Source organism: Barbus barbus, assembly GCF_936440315.1.
Source record: "Barbus barbus genome assembly, chromosome: 47".
Taxonomy (NCBI): Eukaryota; Metazoa; Chordata; class Actinopteri; order Cypriniformes; family Cyprinidae; genus Barbus; species Barbus barbus.
Genome location: NC_136725.1, coordinates 8,572,125 through 8,593,679, shown reverse-complemented (window position 1 = coordinate 8,593,679; position 21,555 = coordinate 8,572,125). Strand labels below are relative to the sequence as shown.

The following is a 21,555-nucleotide window of genomic DNA, read 5'->3' as shown; positions in this document are numbered from 1 at the left end:
CAGTGATATGTGTAGAATATCAGAGACTGAATCAGACAAATTTAAGATGCATCAGAACATTGAAACCTGAGGAGCTGGAATTCAGAGAGGCCCCAAGGAAACAGGACAATGTCATAAATTAGATTCTGGCACCACTAGTCTGAAGCAAGCAAACTAACCAACTTTTTCACAGAACAGCTTACAACCTTGAGACAAAAGAACACTTATTGATAATTCCATTTTGGGAAGGAGACCGTCAAATTTGGGGCAAATAATCAAGACTGATGGTCAAAAAGATGGCCATCACGTGTTCCACGATTGAATTCACAAGCTTCCTTAGACTGACTTCTCCCCCACATAGAAGACAGACCAAACCAAAATTCCTTTGTCTAAAGAACATGCCTTCGTTCTCCATAGAACTATACAAAGACTTTTTTTTTTTTTATATGCACATAAAATCATTCTAAAAGGACATTTCTATGCAGAACCCCATATTATGTTTGTAACCCACATATTAGACTATAATGTTTTAATCAAATATTACGTATGTCTTTTTAATCATTATTGAATAGCTGAAGGATTCCTATGCGTGTTTGGTATGTATGAGTTTGACAAATCATGCTTTTAAATGTTTCTTCCAATCATTTCTTTGTCAAATGTATCATAGTCTTGTTTAGAAACCATGTTCAAAAGTATACTTTGCAAGGGCCTGTAAAGTTCGGACCTCTGACTGAACAGATAACATGTTGATTTATTGATGGGGTGGAGAAACAAAGCAATACCCCGAGCAAAGACAGTATCTAATTGGTCAAGACGTCCAGATGGGACGGTCTGAAAGCCGAGTTTAAAAACTCAGGACACCATCAAACTCTCTCTTCTTCTTAAAAATGCTCTCTTATAACCTCTTGGTCCTCTCCCTTCTCCTCTTCTTCTCTTTTGCCACCGCGTCTTGACGCTGCTCTTTGAGCGTGCTCTGGCCCACGTGCCAGCTGCTACCATAATGAGAAGAAAACCAACCTAGTCTTTACATCCTTTTATTCTTTTACTTTATTTTATTTTCCGTTGTGAGTTTACTCGGTTAAGTTTTGCTGCCATGCCTCATCTCGGAGTTCAACTGGAGTCTGTGACAGCCTCAAAACTTCTACCAGCCACAACTCCATTGGCTTCCCAAGACGTCACTTCACGACTACTGAACTCTCAAACAATCAGACACTGCAACGACGACGACACAAAGGAAACCCCTTAACACAGGCAAAGCAAGTAACACCTCCAGGTTCTAATTGAATTGGTGTATTTAATATAAATTTTAGCCTCATTGAGAAACTCAAAGCGAGGGTTAAATAAGTGATTAATGGTTGTTCAGATCTATGCAATTGAACATATTGCTGGAAACTTGGGATTTCACATTTCCATTCTTTTAAACTCATCCTTTCCTCACTTTCTCTTTTTCTGCAACGTGTGAATGTGTGAATGCTTGTGTTCATGTGTTAGATTAGTTTACATGTCTTAGGTTTATATAAATAAAATCTTATTTATATTGAAAAGAGAAGTATCTTGTGTTTTGTGCTCACAAGTTAATGTCTTAATCTGCCGATCTTGTTACTGTGCTATTTAATAGTGTTTTCACTATATTTGGGATTTTAATATCCAGTGCAGAGTTTGTTATACGGCTCGTTCAGTGAATCGCCGTAACACTGATTCTGTTCAAATCCCTATAAAATCATAAATGATTCCCTTTGAGCTAAATTAAACTATTTCTTTAAATTACATATTAATATAAAAAAAATTTATTACGTTACATATGTACTCATTGGTACATATTTCACGTTTTACGAAAAGGTTCACACAGGTACGTTTTCGTCATGAGATCAGATTCTAATTGTATGGTAAATTCGTATACAATTTCATATATAATGTTTATAACAAAATTTATGCTATATTTCAATGACAAATATAAGATATATATATATACATACACACAGTGAGATCAATAAGTATTTGATCACCCTGTGATTTTGCAAGTTCTCTTACTTAGAAATCATGGAGGGGTCTACAATTTTCATTTCAATAGGTGCATTTCCACTGTGAGAGACAGAATCTAAAAATAAAAATCCAGAAATCACATTGTATGATTTTTTAACAATTTATTTGTGAATTACTGTGTCAAATAAGTATTTGATCACTTGCTTATCCGCCAGATTTCTGACCCTCAAAGACCTGTTATTTTGCTTTTAAATAGTCCAGCTACACTCTGCTCATGATTCTAAATTAGTAGCAACTGTTTGAGGTCGCTAGCTGTCATAAAGACACCTGTGCACCCCAAAAATCAGCCAAAGTCTAAGTAGCAACATGGGCAAAACCAAAGAGCTGTCAAAAGACACAAGAGACAAAATTGTAGACCTTCTCAAAGCTGGAAAGGGCTACGGGGCAATTGCCAAGCAGCTTGGTGAAAAAAGAACAACTGTTGGAGCAATTGTCAGAAAATGGAAGAGGCTAATGATGACTGTCAATGTCCCTCGGACTGGGGCCCCACGGAAGATCTCTCCTCGTGGGGTATCAATGATGCTAAGAATGGTGAAGAATCAGCCCAGAACTACACGGGAGGAGCAGTCAATGCCGTGAAGAGAGCTGGGACCATAGTTTCCAAGGCTACTATCAGTAATACACTAAGACGACATGGTTTAAAATCTTGCATCGCATGGAAGGTTCCCCTGCTTAAGTCAGCCCATGTCCAGGCCCGTCTGAAGTTTGCCAGGGACCATCTGGATGATCCAGAGGAGTCATGGGAGAAAGTCCTGTGGTCAGATGAGACCAAAGTAGAACTTTTTGGTCTTAACTCCATTCGTGTGTTTGGAGGAAGAAGAATGATGAGTATCATCCCAATAATACCATACCTACAGTGACGCATGGGGCTGGAAGCATCTTGCTCTGGGGGTGTTTTTCTGCACAGGGGACAGGACGACTGCACTGTATTAAGGAGAGGATGAACGGGGCCATGTATTGTGACATATTGTGCAAAAACCTCCTTCCCTCAGTCAGAGCATTAAAGATGGATCATGGCTGGGTCTTCCAACATGACAATGACCCAAAGCACACAGTCAGGAAAACCAAGGAGTGGCTCCATAAGAAGCATATCAAGGTTCTGGAGTGGCCTAGCCAGTCTCCAGACCTAAATCCAATAGAAAGTCTTTGGAGGGAGCTGAAACTCCGTGTTGCTCAGCGACAGCCCCGAAACCTGACAGATCTAGAGAAGATCTGTGTGGAGGAGTGGGCCAAAATCCCTTCTGCAGTGTGTGCAAACCTGGTGAAGAACTACAGGAACCATTTGACCTCTGTAATTGTTAACAAAGGCTTCTGTACCAAATATAAAAATTTTTGGACTCAAGTGATCAAATACTTATTTGACACCAGTAATTCACAAATAAATTGTTAAAAAATCATATAATGTGATTTCCTGATTTTTATTTTTAGATTCTGTCTCTCACAGTGGAAATGCACCTATGCTGAAAATTGTAGACCCCTCCATGATTTCTAAGTAAGAGAACTTGCAAAATCACAGGGTGATCAAATACTTATTGAGCTCACTGTATATATATTATTATTATTATTATTATATACACATATTATATTTATATTATATATATTTTTTTAATGTAATGTTTTTTTTTCTTACATTTTCACAAAAATAAAGTGCAAAAGCTGTCGGTGGGGCAATACCCTCTCAATTTACCGCTAAATAGTGCATGTTGGTGCCTTAAAGGTACAAACATACTTAAAGTGTACATATTTGTGCCTAAATGGTACTTCGTCATTGACAGTTTCTGTGTAGAGGCCATTTAATGATTGCCTGGTTTCTTACATGCCTTTTTACCATGCTTAGATGCCATTTTAAGACTTGTAACCTAATTTGTGAAATGAATGACACTGCTTCATTACGGGTTTGTGGTTTGCCTTCAGTTTGAATATAATTACCAGTGCCTCATACTTCAGTAGCAAGTTTTATACATTGATTTTATATATTACAAAATAATCTGCCATGAATGTTCGAAAAGATCATTATACGTCATTGCATTGAAATAGCAATATTGTTACACAGAACATCAATCAGCTTGATTTCAAAAGATGAAATTCCAAAAGGAAAATTTTACTTTTTTTATTAATATAATCACTTTCAAACTCTATCATTTAAGCATTGCAGTGAACTGATATCTCTTATATTTTGCTAAACTTTTAATTAAAGTGACTTTATTTTAGTCAGTGGATGAAATTCACACTTTTGATGAAAGCATTTATCCAGTGGGAAGCAAGACTTTTCTAAGTGGCCTTTAAAGTTTTCACCTCACGATCCAGCCAAGAGGCTGATAGATCTCCATAGTAACGCAAACCCTCACCATGTGATGTCGAGTTTTGTGGTTAAAAGGAGCAAACTAATGCCTTATAGCACAAATCAGCCCATGAACCCAAGCGCTGTTTCAGTAAGAGTTCAACAAATTACTCACGCTTGTTCCTCCAAACCTTGAAAATTTCTTCACCATTGTATTTCAGAGCTGAGGAGTTGTGAATTTCAATGCGTTTAAAATCTCCTAATGAAATAATTGATTAGCACTTTGTGCACTTGAAGACTTCAAAATGAATGAAAATAACTCAATCACCTTCAATATGCACTTAGGGAACTGAAGGAGGAATGAGTCAGCACTTACAATCAGAAACTGAAGCGAGAGAGCAACCCTCGGGAGTGAAATTTTTACACCGTACATCCAGCGTTGTACTTTGAAACATAAAAACAATCAAGTTGTTCCGTCTGTCTGTGTTGACAGTGTATGCAACACCCTGCCTCACATACAGCGACTCACGTCACGGTGTGTGTGTTTGGGACAAAAATCAATACATCCTTACCGTCCAGGTAGCAGCAATGTTCTGTCTTGGCTGTACACTAACTCCCTGACAGTAATGTTATTTGGAGGTAATCCAGTGTTATATATTATAGCTTTTTTTTTTCCTCTATAGACCTTTGATGCCAAATCAATCCCTCTCTCCAAAGTAAATTAATAATGAATGCCCTCTCTTGTTCATGTCATGAGGTAGCCAGAGGGGGCTGCGGAAAGATTTATTTTCAAAACCGCACTTGGTCTGATACCCAATATATTTTTGTCCTCCATAAGTACAGTGGGATATGCTTGATGCACTGCTAGCTGAAATAGAATTGGATCCGTGATGCCAATGCAGTGTGAATGAATAATCAAAGTAATTCTAAACTAACTAAAAAAAATCCAGCTAGAAAATGATGGCATTGCAGTAAAAATGAACTCCTCATGATCCGTACTACAATGAGAATAGTTGAACATCCCATAATGATGACGCAAAAAAAAACAAAAAACATTGTGTTTGTTCACAAAGCGCATGCATTTCGGTGTCAGGACAAAAATGGACGAGGGCCGTGCTTGCTTATTCCACATGCTTAATTTTCACCACCCTTGGATGCTTTCATTGCACTGAAAGGGTAGACACTTTATTTGGATTAAATTGGTTTGCTGTCTGCTCTTCTCTGATAAGGGAATATAAGGCGGAGTTATTTATTAATTTATGTATTTGTTGCATTGTGCTGATTCAGTGTGGTGCTATGAACATGCAGCTTAGACATGCTCTCTAGATGCGGCGCTACAGGTTTCCAGAAGGTTCTGACTGCTCAAGGTTAAGACTGAATGAATTGGATTCAGCCTCAGTGTCTTACCAAGAGGCTGTTATTATAATGCACAGCATTTTATGGTCATGCTGTAAATAATAATTTAATGCCATAGCTGAACCAACAACGTGCAGTCATCACAGTCCACATCGACTTAAAGGGATAAATCACCCCAAAATAAAAGGAATAGTTCGCTCAAAAAATTATATTTGCTGTAAATTTACTAAACCTCAGGCCATCCAAGATGTAGATGAGTTTGTTTCTTCATCAGAATAGATTTGGAGAAATTTAGGATACTCTGCAGTGAATGGGTGCCATCAGAATGAGAGCCAAACAGCTGATAAAAACCTTACAATAATCCATAAGTAATCTACACAACATCTTGTGAAGTGAACAGCTTATTTGCCTGTAAGAAACCAATCCATCATTAAGGTGTTTTAACTTTAAACAGTTGCTTTTGGCCAAAGTCCATAATCCATAACGCTTCATCCAGTTTAAAAGTCAATCCCCCGTTGTCCTCTGACATCAAAAATCCACCAACATGTTTCTTTAGAAATGTTTTGGACTGTTTTTGCTTGTGAACAGTGCAGATTTCTCTCCTAATTCAGTAGAGATGTTTTTTTCATTGGATGAAGCAATAATATAGATGAGGACCTGTATTTTGGTCTGATGCAACGATTTGAAGTTTGAAGTGAACAAAGAAAGTTATGCCTGTTTGAGTGTGAATAAATATTAAAGACACATCTCAGGGTGAACAGTTCCTTCAAATACACAGTCTTGCACATGTGCAGTCATCTGTGTATACATGCAAGCACACCAGCCGTGTGCAGCACAAGGCTATTTGAACAGCAATGCTCTTGTTTCCTGTATTATTTACCATATCATCCATGTCTACATGACGAATGTGCGAGAGCTTTGCTCTTTGATCCCATAAACTGTTTTATTAGGGGTTTCGTTCAATTACAGGTACAACAGCTGCTTTTGCTTTGCTTTTTTCTATTATTCCAGCCAACTTTGAATGCCCTTGAGTGTGCTTTGTTACCCTGTTTCACAACCTTGTGCTTTATACGCCAGCTGATGCGTCTCCTAACTCTCAACTAACTCTCATTAGAGTATTTGTAGGCTTAGGTTAAGGTTAGGGTTGGTAGAATGTTGACGTACTCGCAAAGTTGCTTATAGTTGGGGAACCATCAAAATAAAGTGTTAGCATATATTTAGCAGACATACTACTAATACTCCAATGATTGCTAGTTGACATGTAGTTGCAGAGTTACATAACAACAGCTGTCTAAAGGGAACCATCAAAATAATCAAACTGATATTAAAATAAAAATAGTTCAAAGCAATCTGATCTTATGTTTGAGAGAAACTGATCTGGGCTGTTTGAGAGAAAACTAAATACTATTATTATTATTACTATATTTATAAGTGGTCATTGATGGCTTTAAGTAAAGTAGCATAAGAAAGGTGGCAAGATATGAGACTTATAATAGGGAAAGGGGTGTGTGGCCAAGTATGGTGACCCATATTTGGAATTTGTGCTCTGCATTTAACCCATCCAAGTGTACACACAGTAGTGAACATACACCTGGAGCGCTGTCTAAGCGCTGTCTAAGCCGGGCGCCGCAGGGAGCAGTTGGGGATTTGGTGCCTTGCTCAAGGGTCTCACCTCAGTCGTGGTATTGAGGGTGGAGAGAGTGTTGGTTATTCACTCCCCCACCTACAATCCCTGCCGGACCTGAGACTCAAACCTGCAACCTTCGGGTTACAAGTCCAATGCTCTATCCACTAGGCCACGACTGGCCCGTACATTGATACATTATAACTGAGAAATATAATATAATATAAATATACTGGAAACAGCGCAACCAAGAGAAAAGCTATGAAATGAAGAGAATAGACTAGTGTAAATAATTTAATACACATTCAAGACAAAATATATTAAAACTAAGTTAGTGATTCTGATAGTGTTTAGGCCAGCAGAGAAGGCTTTGCTGGCCCTGGTGGCCCACCACTGCTAAAAATACACTGTATGGGTCAAAATTATAAATTTTTCTTTTATGCCAAAAATCATTAGGATATTAAGTAAAGATCATGTTCCATGAAGATATTTTGTAAATTTCTTACCATAAATATATCAAAACTTAATTTTTGATTAGTAATATGCATTGCTAAGAACCTTATTTGGACAACTTTAAAGGCAATTTTCTCAATATTTAGATTTTTTTGCACCCTCAGATTCCAGATTTTCAAATAGTTGTATGTCGGCCAAATATTATTCAATCCTTACAAACCATACATCAATAGAAAGCTCATTTATTCAGCTTTAAATCTCAATTTTGAAAAACTGACACTTAAGACTGGTTTTGTGGTCCAGGGTCACATATATTAGTGCTGTCAATCGATTAAAAATTAACTTATCACATTATTTTCTGAAATTAATCGTGATTAATTCCACCTAACATTAAAGTTTTAAAATATACTTTAATATTGCAATTATTTCACATTCATTCTTCAAACTAATGTAATAACAACATAAAGACCGTATATTTTTTATATTTGTTTAATTGCATCTTTTTTATGACTTATTTTTGTGCTTGTAAAGACGTTCATCATCTAAATAAACAATTCTTGTTAAGAAAAAAGAGGCCGAAGCAGCAGTTGTGAGTGGGGTGGCCAACCCTAGCTCCACCCCTGCGTTAATTGCGTTAAATATTTTTAATTCGTTAAACTGAAAAATGAATCGCCTACGTTAACGCATTAATTTTGACTGCACTAAGATAGATAGATATAGATAAATAGATCACACATTATTTGTATAAAACACTCTTTTTTTTTTTTTTTTTTTGTGTAGAATAAAATGTTTTTTTTTTTTGTTTTTTTTATGTAAAAAAAAATTGTGATTATCTTACATTCTGCCTTTTTTTTTTTTTTTTTTTTTTTTTTTGTGCCACAGAAATCACACATTACTGTTTTATAGCGAAGTACAAGGAGAAGATAGATCGGAGAGGGGCGACTTTAATATTTCTGCGTAGGATGCCCTGCAGTGTATTATGAACCCGTCCACTGGGAAAAGTCTTGATCTTTCCACTGATCTCCAGCGTTCTCATTTAGTCTATTATAAGATGAGGTGGAGGCCACTGCTGCAGTTTTCACTCTCGTGAAAACTAACGCCTTTGCTTGTACCCAGTACTTCTGCCCGCCTGCCGAGGGTGAAAAAAAGACACAAAGAAACACATTTACCTCATCTGTCCCTGGTGCTTTGGATTTTGCCCTCCAGAAGCTAAAGTAGTTCAGCGCTGCGCCTCTCACAGAATCGACTAAAAAGAGCTCGTAAGCATTATGACCATAATGGACTTTAATGAGCATTGAACGCCTATTATTCGAATGTGCGCCAAAGATTTTTGGGCTGTGATGCTATCAGAGATAAAACAAAGACTGCATGAAAATTGTCCGTGCGTTTTATTGAATGGTTAATCAGGCAAGTAATCAATTAAGCGCATGATTGCTTTTGATTTTAATAGCCCTACAGTATATGAAGAGGGCTTATTTTGGCCTCTGCTGCTAACTGTTAGGCATAGCTGTAATTAGACACAGCATGTCCTCATTTAAGGAAGGTCTGTAAGTAATTAGCATTGTATCCGTAATAAGGAGAGATGGCATTGTCTTTAAGTCGAAATCAATAAAAGGCTGTTTCCCCCTAGCCAGTTTAGCTTTAAATATTATCCGGGGGTCACTGAATTTAATAAACCCAATCTTCAGGAGGGTTTGGGGGTTTGATCTATGTCTTACCGTCTTGTTCTTCCTTGCTTGATATCTAGGGAATATATTCACGCTCGCTTCCGAAACAGATGCAGTTTTCCGGCGTACAGTACCAGGGGGACTATTTGAATGAATGTTAATGAATATTTGAATTTATCTTAATTGATGGATCCTGGTGCTTTGGTCACAAAGGGATACACCGGTAATAATTCATAGGGGAGCGTTTGCTCATAGCGCACATGCTAATGCTAAAGGTTGAGTATTCTCTTTGGTTCTCTCTCTTCTCTTGTAGTTGCTCACAAGGGGACTTTGTGACACACACAGCGTGGCTCAACAGATCAAGTATACTGTACGCCGGAGAGGATAAGTGGTCCATGGACCCCCGGGTGAGTTTGGTTACTCTGAACCAGGATGAGTTCACCATCAAAATTGAAGATGTGGACTTGACGGACGAGGGCCAATACATCTGCGCGGTGCAGACTAGCAGCAGACCCCGAACCACATCCGTGCACATCATCGTTCAAGGTGAGTTTGGAGTTTTCTGATGTGTCACAGTGTAGAGTGCTAAAGGCAAAAGCTTTCATGCGCTGTTGATTTATTTTTTTTAGAGTACTTCATTCAAAAATGGAAATACTGTCATCATTTTACTTATTCTCGTGTCATTACTTGTGGCTTTTTATCTAAAAAATATTGCAGAATATCCAGAGTGCCGTTTTCTGTAATGGGGATTGGAGCTGTGAAGCTCTAAAATGACAAACAGGGGTATAAAAATGACACACAAGGAGTCCATATGTGACCCTGAACCACAAAACCGTACATAAGTAGCACGGGTATATTTGTAGCAATAGCCAAAAATACATTGTATGGGTCAAAATTACCCAAAATTACGATTAAAAATCATTAGAATATTAATTAAAGATCATTTTCCATGAAGATATTTAGTAAATTTCCTACCATATTTTTTTTGTGGTTTTGTGGTTCATGGTCACATATGACTTCTGTGCTGTATTTCTAGTCTGATGCATCCTGATTATGAACTGAAAAGTTTAGGCTACATAGTAGAGAGATTTTGAGCGAATAACAATTTAAATTTTGGTCTTTATTTCACATAAAGCTATTGTATGACTTATTGTATGACTCATATTAGTGAATTTATGACGAAATTCCCTTCGTGAATTACTGTTGCAAAAAAATTATTGCCTGCAGTCACTGCACCTTAACACTCTGTATAGTCTACAGTATTTCTTTTGTATTTCCTGTAAGACACAAATTCTTGACAAGTGGAGGGTGAGTAAATAATGACAGAATTTGAATTTTTAGGTGAATTATAGTAGCTTGTGCATGTTTGTGTGCATATGCTGGATGTGCAGTCTGGGTGTTTGGACAGGTATAATAGCATTTTTAGAGAGGCCATTTTTCAGTATCAGTTAGAAACACCTTGAACTCCAGTTATGATATTGGGTATTTTAATGAAGTGGATAATTATGTAATTAATGCTGATTGTGTAAAACCTTGGGGGTGCATTTTTTTGCTCCTGATTTGTGGGTCCAGAGTTAATATGATTGATGGCAGTGTCATTCCTGTGCAGTGATGCAGTAAGTCATAACAGTGCCGACTGGAGGTACTGTACACTGACTAGAGATTTAGAGCACAGCATCTCGCTGCTGCAGAACTCCAGCTTTCATTGCAAAACTCATTCAGTAATATTGTATATGGGATAATCTTTTTTTGGTGGTTAACTGTTCGTTCCAGCTCTATTTCTCCATTGAATGATTAATGATTGCAGAAAGGAACTGGGCAAAAAGTTCTTCTAAATTGTGTTGGTATGAACATTAAGGGTGGCCATGATTTTCCAAAAGGAGTCCTGGATCAACATTCTTCAAAATGGTTTTTGGGGTGGGCTGATATTTAAGGGCAGAATAGCCAATCAAGAGCCATGGATATGAATGGAATGGGAATGCTGGGTAACTTTCTCTCTGTATAATATGGTGTAATAACATGGTATATGATCTTGGCATATTCACTATATCAATCTATTATTTTTGTCAGATTTTAGAGAATGTCTTTCATTAGCCAACTTGGCAAACTCATAGGGGATCCAACATGATCAGAATAATTTGTTAAAGTGAATGTTCAGTCATTATACATGATAGAAAGAACCGTTTGACTGTGTACCCTATTATATTGTAATTATTAATATTTTTCCATAACTTAAGCTACCAGGGCTCCAGACTGCGACTAAAGCTGGATGCACACTGTGCAATGTTTTATTTTTTTAAGTGCTTTAGGATTAGGGCTGTGTATTCTGGCGATACAATACGTATCACGATACAGGGGTTGCAATACGATATATTGTGATATATTGGAATATTTCTTATTTTAGGAATAGGATATATTTTTAGGAAAGCTGTCATTAAGAGCGCACCACTAATACAAACCTTAGCAATAAATAAAAAAAATTGTTTGACCAGAACACAGTTGGATCTGCATTTACAATAATCAGTCCCTGTAACATTCAACATTATTGAACCACTTTTTGTGCAGTACGAGTCAAGGGGGAAAAATTAAAGTGCTTGCTCAGGATCATTTAGTTAAATGTATGTATAAAATGTATTTTATAAAAAAGACCATATATATTTTTAGACCCTGCTTTAAAGGTTCACGGTTTAAGTTTACGATTGTAATATACAATGTCATAACATTTTGATCTGAACAAAAAATTACATCTGCTTAATATCAATGAAAAATAAAGTGCTTGCTGTAGTCCTAAAGAAAACAAAACAATTGTAAAACAATAAAATAAATACAGATGTTGAACATTCTCAGAACGTTTCAACTTGGATTTCACAGGTTTTTCCATTTTGTATTTATGTTCCGCGTTGAATCGTCGAGACCGTGACGCGAGCACCACCCCAGCTGCCCCCAACTTGAGAGAAAGCTGCAGCCGCGCAGCGCCCCTGCCGCCCGCTGCGCCCCGCGCAAAGGCTTTTTACATGGGACGCGACAATCGGCGGGACCGAGGTGGCATCCGCACCGCGGTCCCGGAGCGGACGTTACCACAAAAGCCCAAATGACGCTACACTTCAGCTTTGTACACCGAAACGAGAGCTGAAACAATTCTTTCATTCTCCATTACTGGCAGCGAAATATATTAACGCTAACATTAGTGGTGTGCTCTAATGCTAGTATTTCCTGTCACTGTTTAAGTTCAGAGATGAAAACTGTTCTCTAGCAGTCGGGAAATGAACTCAAAACTAAACAACTGCCATGAATCCTGTATGATATTCCGTTTTTGAGAATCGATACAGTATCGCCAAACAAAATATCGCGATACTCGGGTGTATCGATATTTTCTTACACCCCTATTTAGGATTGTACTTGTCAGACTGTACGAACATGATGATCATGTCACACTGTGGGATCTCAGTTGTTATTAATGTCAGACTGTACGACAGTCAAGATGTGTTAAAAACGGGTGCTTGCTAGAAAACTTGTCTGTAGTTTTACATTATCAACCTATAAACATTCAGTGACTGTGAGCTGCATTGCACGCGGGGCTGAAATGTTGGATATTATGAAAAGTATATGAACGGCGGCAATACCGGTGTATTTAAGAACAATAGTGTAAGCAGCAAGCACTACACACCCACATGAAAACTGCGGCGCAACCGGTGTTTATCATAGCAAAGGCAACACATCAGATGAATTCTGTGAGCGGAGGACGGGAGCGCCGTAGATTATGGTGTATAGAAGAAATGTCTAGCATTTATTCTGATCATGGCTTGTCTTGAAAAATGAAGAAAGTTTGATGTTCGTCATAGGAGAAGTCACACTGCAGGACTGTGCTCCAAATCTTCTGATACTGCCAGAATTTCGTCGGAGGTAAAATTTGATTGCTGTCGGTGAACATGTCAAACTAACGATCAAAGACTACAGATTAATTTTCAATAGCCTAGGATTATAGGAATCTTTTAGGATTTTAAAAAATGGTCTCAGAAGGTCAAATCATGGCCGAAATTGCACAGTGTGAGCCGGGCTTAAAACGGTCGCATTGCCAACCAAAAATATTAATTTGCTAACATAAAGTATGGAATGTAAAAGTAGATCATTTGTGAAACATCTTAGTATTTTTTGTTCATGCAATGAAAGTCACTGGTAACCAAAACAGATTCGTTCAAAACATGGATTCATTCAGAGAATGAACACAGTGTTGCTTGGAGATGCACAATGTTTCTGCTGTGGCTTTATAGGTAATATTTTTCAATGTCAAAATTAAACAAAAACACACACTATTGTGTTTAAAATGTAACACAATATTAACTTCTTATTTACTGAACTGTTGTATCAAATCACATTTGCACTTGTGCAAATCAGGACAAAAGCGCACTCATGTGATATTGCTCTCGCTGCTGGTGTGATATCGCTTATCATATAAATATGAGACAAAAATATATGAGAGATATGAGACAGGGGCATTTTTCCCCCCAATATCTTGAATTTTAGGGCATAACTGCATTTATGGAGTTGTTGCCCTGCTTCTTATTTGACAACATTAATAGGATGCATTGAGGAGGAGCCCAAACTACACTCAGTGGCCAAGTGATGCTTATGGCCCATTATATTGATACAGATTATGTGTAATGAACAATTCTTTTTGACTGTATATTTCAAGTTGGAAAAGACATTTAGTTCCCACTTTAAGTAAACTTTAGTTCCCTGGTCATCTACAAGATGGATTAAAATGTGACAGTATGGTTTGAATGTTAAATGTAAAACATAAAATAAAATAAAATAAAAAATAAAACACGCTTATTCTTTGGCACCTAAAAAAAATGATTTGGCACCTACGTTTTTTTTCTTATATTGAGCCAATGGCTCTTTACTCGATTTTTTATGTCTGGAGCCCTGGCTTGTGTTGTAGTTTTTGTCCTGAAAGGCAAGAAAGTGAAGAAAAAGTACCATAGACCAATGAGAGGAAAATAACTCTGAATGGGTTAAAGGAAGTCTAGTTATTAACTTGTGACTAATGGTTCAGACCTGGATTTGTGTTAGTTTATATGCTGCGGATGAATCTTTGTTTGTCGCAATTAGTCTCACTGACACATGGTGCTAAGAGAGTCTTTGATCCATAAAGGAAGAACTGCACACTGGGTTAGATGAGTTCATACTTGCGTCAGTGGAGAAGACTGCTCAATACATCATCAATTAAACCCAACTTGAGATCAAAGAATGGGCAGAATTTGGGAAAGAGCTGCACGAAATATCTCTCTCACATCTCTGAAAATTGTATTAGTGGTGTTTGCTGAAGCAAGCATCACTGTTGCTCAGTGAATATAGGATTTGAACACGTATTACTGTGACCTCATCTTGCATTGCTTTCTGCTTTAAACATGAATTATAGTTCAAATCATTTGGGTTTCTGAGAAAAGATGCACTATTACTTTTCTAAGTTGTGTAAAAATACCATGGACTTTGATTGAAGGACACAGATGAGCCATATGTACAGTAGCAGGGTTGAGCACCATTTTAAACTGAACTAAGAATATCTTAAAGGTATAGTAAACGATTTCTGAGAAATGCTGTTGAAAGGAGATTAGACTACGCACCAAAACACACTTGTAGCCAATCACCAATAAGGGGTGTGTCCATTCATGATGGGGGAGGTGCCTGTGTTGCATGGCATGTTTATGAATATGGGGCGGACCTATCACGATAGGGGTATGATCCTTCAGTCTGGTCTCATTGTTTATATGTAGGTATTAGTACATAACGTTTACAAGCACAAAATGTAAATTTATGTACATTTTTAATGATGCTGGAATGTACAGTTTAAATTACAAAAATAATTTGAAGTTTTAAATTACATAATTTAATATGTAAATATTGCTACATATTTTTTAGCTACAAAATAAAATATTTATGAATCTTTCATATCATTAAGATGTTTTTATCAACGCATTGTTATAATTGTATTTATAAGCCATTTAGATTGTTAGACCCCTCAACCTACCCCTAAACTTAAACCTTAAACCTCCCAATTTTATAGCAAATCAAAAAATAATTTTTAGCCTATTTTTTTTTTTTCTTCTTGATTTTACTTGATTTCTTTTTGTCTGGAGCCCTGGCTACAGAATTTACACATGCCAACATTTTTTTTAACGTGATGACATGTCATGTTATTAGAACGTAATATGCAGAGAAATTACCATTTTATTAACAAAATATCATTAATGATATTTTTATAGTTGCTAATCCAACTCCTCTATACCTAACCATAACTATGTCTTAAAAATATGTACAGTATAAAGAAAAACATGCCAGAAATATAAATTCAATCTCAATAATTTATTTATTGCAAAAATATCAAAAGTAGTACCAAAAGCAGTCCAAATGACGATGTGTTGCAGCCGCAGTCCTCTTTGGCAGAATACAGTAGGTTTGTGTGAGGTGCAGAGCAGAATTTAAGTTGTTAATCACTGAAAATATTATCCAGATTATTATCCTGATCCACTCCAAATGTGAGCATTTCTCATTCAAACACTCCTCAACAGAAACACAGCATGTCGCAAATTGTGATGGCGATGGCGAGAGCCAATGAATGTTTGATTTTTCTGCCATAAACCTGTTGTAAAGCTGCTTGAAGTGGCAGTTTTTGAATTTGTAACAAGCCCGTCAGTGCGGGTATTGCTGCTTATGGTTGCTGCTCAGGATGGTCGTTGAAGATCTCTAAATAAAAGCTTGAGTTTTGTTCTGTTCCTCGCAGTCGCGCAATTCTGAAGATTTGGATTACAGCGCACAAATAAAATCCTTTAGTAATTGTTGAATTTTTGGTGTATTTTATGGTACTATTGTCAATCACCACATGTCGGAGAAAACACCTTTTGTGTCCCATGGCAAACAAAGTAAATATTGCATGATAAGTAATGGTTAAACTATTGCTGAAATGTTATTCATTTTAAGGGTTGGAAGTGCAGTCTTGTTTAACATTATTTATTTTTCAGAATGAGTTGGCAGCAGAAATCACACAGAACAAAATGTTATCATATCGTATTAAGTAAATTTTTTAAAGTAAAAGTCGTGACGTATTGTCAAGTGACCTGCGTTTAACCCATCCAAGTGCACACACACAGCAGTGAGTAGTGAACAAATGCACACACACATACACACACACACACCGTGAACACACCCCCGGAGCAGTGGGCAGCCATGCTGCGGCGCCCGGGGAGCAGTTGGGGGTTCGGTGCCTTGCTCAAGGGCACCTCAGTCGTGGTATTGAGGGTGGAGAGAGCGCTGGACATTCCCTCCCCCCACCTACAATTCCTGCCGGCCGGGGGCTCGAACTCGCAACCTTTCGATTACGAGTCCGACTCTCTAACCATTAGGCCACGACTTCCCCTAAAAGTAAATGAGTAAGTAATCCAATTGAAAACAATACCATTGATATGACAACTGAATATAATAAAATGTTAATGCCACAATTAGAAAATTAACAAGGATTAATTTGTAAGTCTTTAAAGTTGTTCATACATTTAGGTGTTGTCAATACATCAGTACTGTATGTTGAATGCTGTAAACACACTCTACGCTGTTAAAACGCTCTACGTTAAAATGCTGTAAATACGTCAGTATTCTACGTTTTAGTGCCTGTGAAAACGTAAGTAAATGTACGAAAACCTAATTTGAAAGTATTGAAAAATGGTTTATAGGCCTTAAATATAGGGCTGTGTATTGGCAAGAATCTGGCGATACGATAAATATCACGATACAGGGGTTGTGATACGATATATTGCGATACTGTAAGCAAGGCGATATATTGGGATATTTCTTATTTTAGGAATAGAATATATATTTTTTAGGAAAGCTGTCATTAAGAACACATCACCATATGCAAACCTTTGCAAATAAATAAATAAGTAAAAATAGTTTAACCAGAACACACTGCAGAACACACTGGGATCTGCATTTGCAATAATCAGTCTCTATAACCTTCAACATTACTGAACCACTTTTTGTGCAGTACGAGTAAAGGGGGACATATTCAAGTGCTTGCATGATTCTTGAGTTAAATGTATGTATAAAATGTATTTTATAAAAAGAAAAATATATATTTATAGACTTTACTTTAAAGGTTCACAGTTTAAGTTTACAATTGATCTGAACAAAAAATGACATCTGCTTAATATCAATGAAAAATAAAGTGCTTGCAGGATTCCTAAAGAAAACTAAACAATTGTAAAACAATCAAATAAATACAAATGTTGAACATTCTCAGAATATTTCATCTTGGATTTCACAGGTTTTTCAGTTTGTATTTATGTTCCGCGTGGAATCGCCGAGACAGCGATGCGAGCACCGCCCCCAACTGCACAAAACGCCCCCGAATTACGAGAGAAAGCTGCAGCTGCATGGCGACTCTACCGCCCGCCGCGCCCCGAGCAAAGGCTCTTCAACACGGGACGCGGCAAGCGGCAGAACAGTGGTTGCGCTCGCGCCGCGGTCCCGGGGCGGACATTACCACAAAAGCCCAAATGGCGCCACACTTCAGCTTTGTATACCGAAACGAGAACTGGAACAATTCCTCCATTACTGGCAGCGGACTATATTAACGCTAACATTAGTGGAGTGCCCTGATACTAGTATTTCCTGTCACTGTTTAAGTTCAGAGATGAAGACTGATATCTAGCGGTCGGGATATGAACTCAAAACGAAACAACTACCATGAATCTTTCATGATTTTATTTATTTATTTATGATTTTTTTAATATCGATATTCCGTTTTGGAGAATTGATACAGTATCGCCAAACAAAATATTGTGATACTCACGTGTATCGATATTTTCTTACACCCCTACTTAAATATAGATTGAGGAAACCAATTGTTTCATTCCAATTCGTCAATCCCAATTTGCAGGGACCCTGAACATCATAGAGATTTTGGGGTGCACTCTTATGACTTGGACCAATAAACAACCACCTTGAATAACAGATACGTGACCCTGGGAATTAAGATTTATACATCTGAAAGCTGAATAAATGAGCTTTCCATTGATGTATGGTTTGTTAGGATAGGATTTAGGAAGGATAGTAGGAAGTTTACAAAATATCTTTATGGAACATGATATTTACTTAATAACCGAATTATTTTTGGCATAAAAGAAAAATTTATAATTTCGACATATACAATGTATTTATGGCTATTGCTACAAATATACCTGTGCGACCTGTGATGAATGAAGGGCAGAGTAAATTAAATTCTTCATTGAGAAAATAAAATAATATTTTTTAAAAATCACTTTAATCTAGGTTTTATATTTTTTATATAACAACTGCATAGCAACTGTGTAGCAATACCCTGGCTATCTTATCAACATAATGCTATGTTTGACATGGATAAGCGCCATTCAAATTTCTTTAGAAATGTAAAAATCTACTCTCCGTATTACAATATCATACTATAACAGGCAATGTTACATCAAGCACTTCCAGTTAGCATCATGCCATGTTTTGCTTTAGCATTCCCTATAGCACAATTGGTCAGATCCAAGTCATCTGCCCTGTTGCCTTGGCAACGTAGTTCCGGAAAATACTGCCTTGATTGAGAGAGTGAAGGGATTTTTCAGCACGGAGGTCAAATTCTGCACAATACCTGGACATAACAACGCACCACCAGAAATACAACTGTAGCCCAACAGTTACCAGACATCATAGAGAGCGCTGGATGGACTCATGGGATGCCTGATTGGTGTGCACAGCTGTAACCTCGGCTGGTGGCAGATAGAAAGAGAAAGGGGAAAATGTGTGAAAGCCCTCAGCTGCTCTCTGTCTTTACAGTGTAAACTGCACATTTGAATAGAGATCCAATTTGCTGCTCCGCATGCAGAGTCACAGCCATGCACTTCAAATTTATCACGAGAAATGAGTTGGTTATAGCCTGAATAAGCAGGTATTATGTAAACACTGGGAGTGGTTTCGCGAACACCTGCTTGTGACAAACAGCGTCAAACTCAAGCACCGTCGCAAATACAAATAAAGGACAGGGTTCGTCTGTCTCAGTGCCTGTGTTCATCACTAGAGGGCAAATATTTACAGCCACACTACTCGGTGCTGACCTGGACTATGGCTTGTTAAAACAGACATCATCAGCTAGAGATTAGCTCATTAAGGGTGAAGTGAATGAAGCCCTGCATTGAAATAAAATGTTGATTATTTAATATTGGATTCATCAGATTTATTTTATATTGGATTGTTAGGAAATTATATTTAAAAAATAAAATCTCTGCACTACAAACAAATGGCTAAGAAGAACAAATTAATTTAGTCTTTCACCTTTTCATCGCCATTTGTCCTACAGTCAGCCTTTAAACTGTAGGTTTAAAGATATATGTTTATAGGTTTATTATTGAAATGTTGTTATATGCATGTGTCAATTTTATTTAATTTCTTTATTTTCTTAAATATGTGGGTGTATAGTATTTATAGAGTTGTAACTTTTAGTTTTAGTTACTTTTTCTTATTTGTAAGTCGCTTTGGGAAAAAGCGTCTGCTAAATGACTAAAGTAAAGTAAGTAAAGTAAACCATTTCTTTAAAAAAGAAAAGGGGTGAGTCAAAAGTATCAATTATTATATGAATTTAAACACACTGTAAGCTTTTATCTTAATTGTTTAGATTTTTAGAAGGCATATTAGGGCATTTTAGCTATCCACCATTTCACATTTTCTTTATGTTTGCTGCATAAAAGAAATAGTCAATTTTCACATTGGTCTGAACAAAAACAGCTGACAGGCTTATTAGTAATGACTGTACACAAAGCAGATATGCTCATAAACGCTGCTTTAACAGATAAAATAAAAATACCATTGAAACTTTTCTGAACACGGCCAGTTCCCTTCAAAAATATGTTCATATAAAACATCCATTCCACGTTTTGGTTTTGAAACGTCCAATGCTCATTTATTCAGTGAAATCATAAAGACTTTTGAAGTTTAATCAAGTCTATTGCGATTCTTGTCTTTCTGTATTCAAAGTTAAGACCTCTTGAAATTATAATAAAGACTTGTACTATTTAAGGCATTTAAGACTTTCCATGGCCTTAAATATTATACAAGACCTGGAGACATCTATACATTTTTTTAATGAAGAATTAAAAAAATGAATCTCAAAACCTGACATAACAAAACAAATATCCGAATCCAGGTTGAGCCAAAATGAATTCAAATAATATAAAAAAATCAGATTTCAAACAGAATACAAAAGCTTTAGAGATAGATAAGAAAAATCTGAAGTCTAAGTTGGCAGTTGCTTCAAATATAGCAAAGGAAACTTGACTTTTTAAGTTCAGTCAAGACTTAAAATAAGTAAATGAACTCAAATCAACAATCTTGATTGCCCCACAATCTTTTGCCTTTATTATTTTTTTTATATAAGTTCTTCAAACTGTTTTTTTTTTTTTTTTTGTTGTTGTTTTTTTTGTTAACTGTGTCTACCATTTCTTCTACCAAGTTCCCTCAGGCTGTGACTCTCCAAATAGCGTTGTGCATCTAATGTCTCTGTGCTCTCTCTCTGAACATGTGAAGGCCTTTAGCATGCCCTGGCTACAGTATCCTTATCCTTAATAACCACAGGCGGTTGGGTGCCTTGGTCACAGTTATTAAAATCACGTTGGGATTCTTGAACATGCCCCTGCCATTTCTGAAGCCTTCAGGGTATTTATGGGTCCTCTAACAAAGTGGAATGTGATAACATGAATAATTACATTAACTAGGGCCTCCAGACAGGTCAGAGCATTAAGAAGACACAACGCTTCAAGCTGTTGCTCTTTATTAATGAGCTTCAGGTACCAGAAGCCAAGATCGGCCTTTAATGTAATTAAACGTAGTTTACTAATGTTAATGTTAAAGTACAAGCTGTTTTAAATCATTTATGTAATCTCCTCTGTTATTGCTTTTGAACTGTGGCTGTGAATCGATTAAGAATGTTAATTGAATAAATTACAAAATATGCAGATTGACCAAAGGAATCACATGAATATCAATATTTTCTTTAACATTATATAAAGACATTGCGTTATTGTGGCAGAGGTGTGAAGCATTTAGAATAAACATTTGAATAAGCATTCCTAATAATTCTTTAA

At 36.9% G+C, this 21,555-nt stretch overlaps 1 protein-coding gene across 12 annotated transcripts in view; it reads left to right on the top strand.

The window, feature by feature from the left end:
- LOC306865430 (opioid-binding protein/cell adhesion molecule homolog) overlaps positions 1–21,555 on the top strand; it is a 347,027-nt gene that overhangs the window by 284,800 nt on the left and 40,672 nt on the right. For all 12 annotated transcript variants that reach the window (XR_013783863.1, XR_013783864.1, XR_013783865.1 and 9 more), the window contains one exon: positions 9,717–9,949. Coding sequence is in view for 9 of the 12 variants with exons in the window: in XM_079410018.1 (XP_079266144.1) it covers positions 9,717–9,949 (233 nt within the window). In the remaining 3 variants the exon portion in view is untranslated. The remainder of the gene's footprint in view (positions 1–9,716; positions 9,950–21,555) is intronic.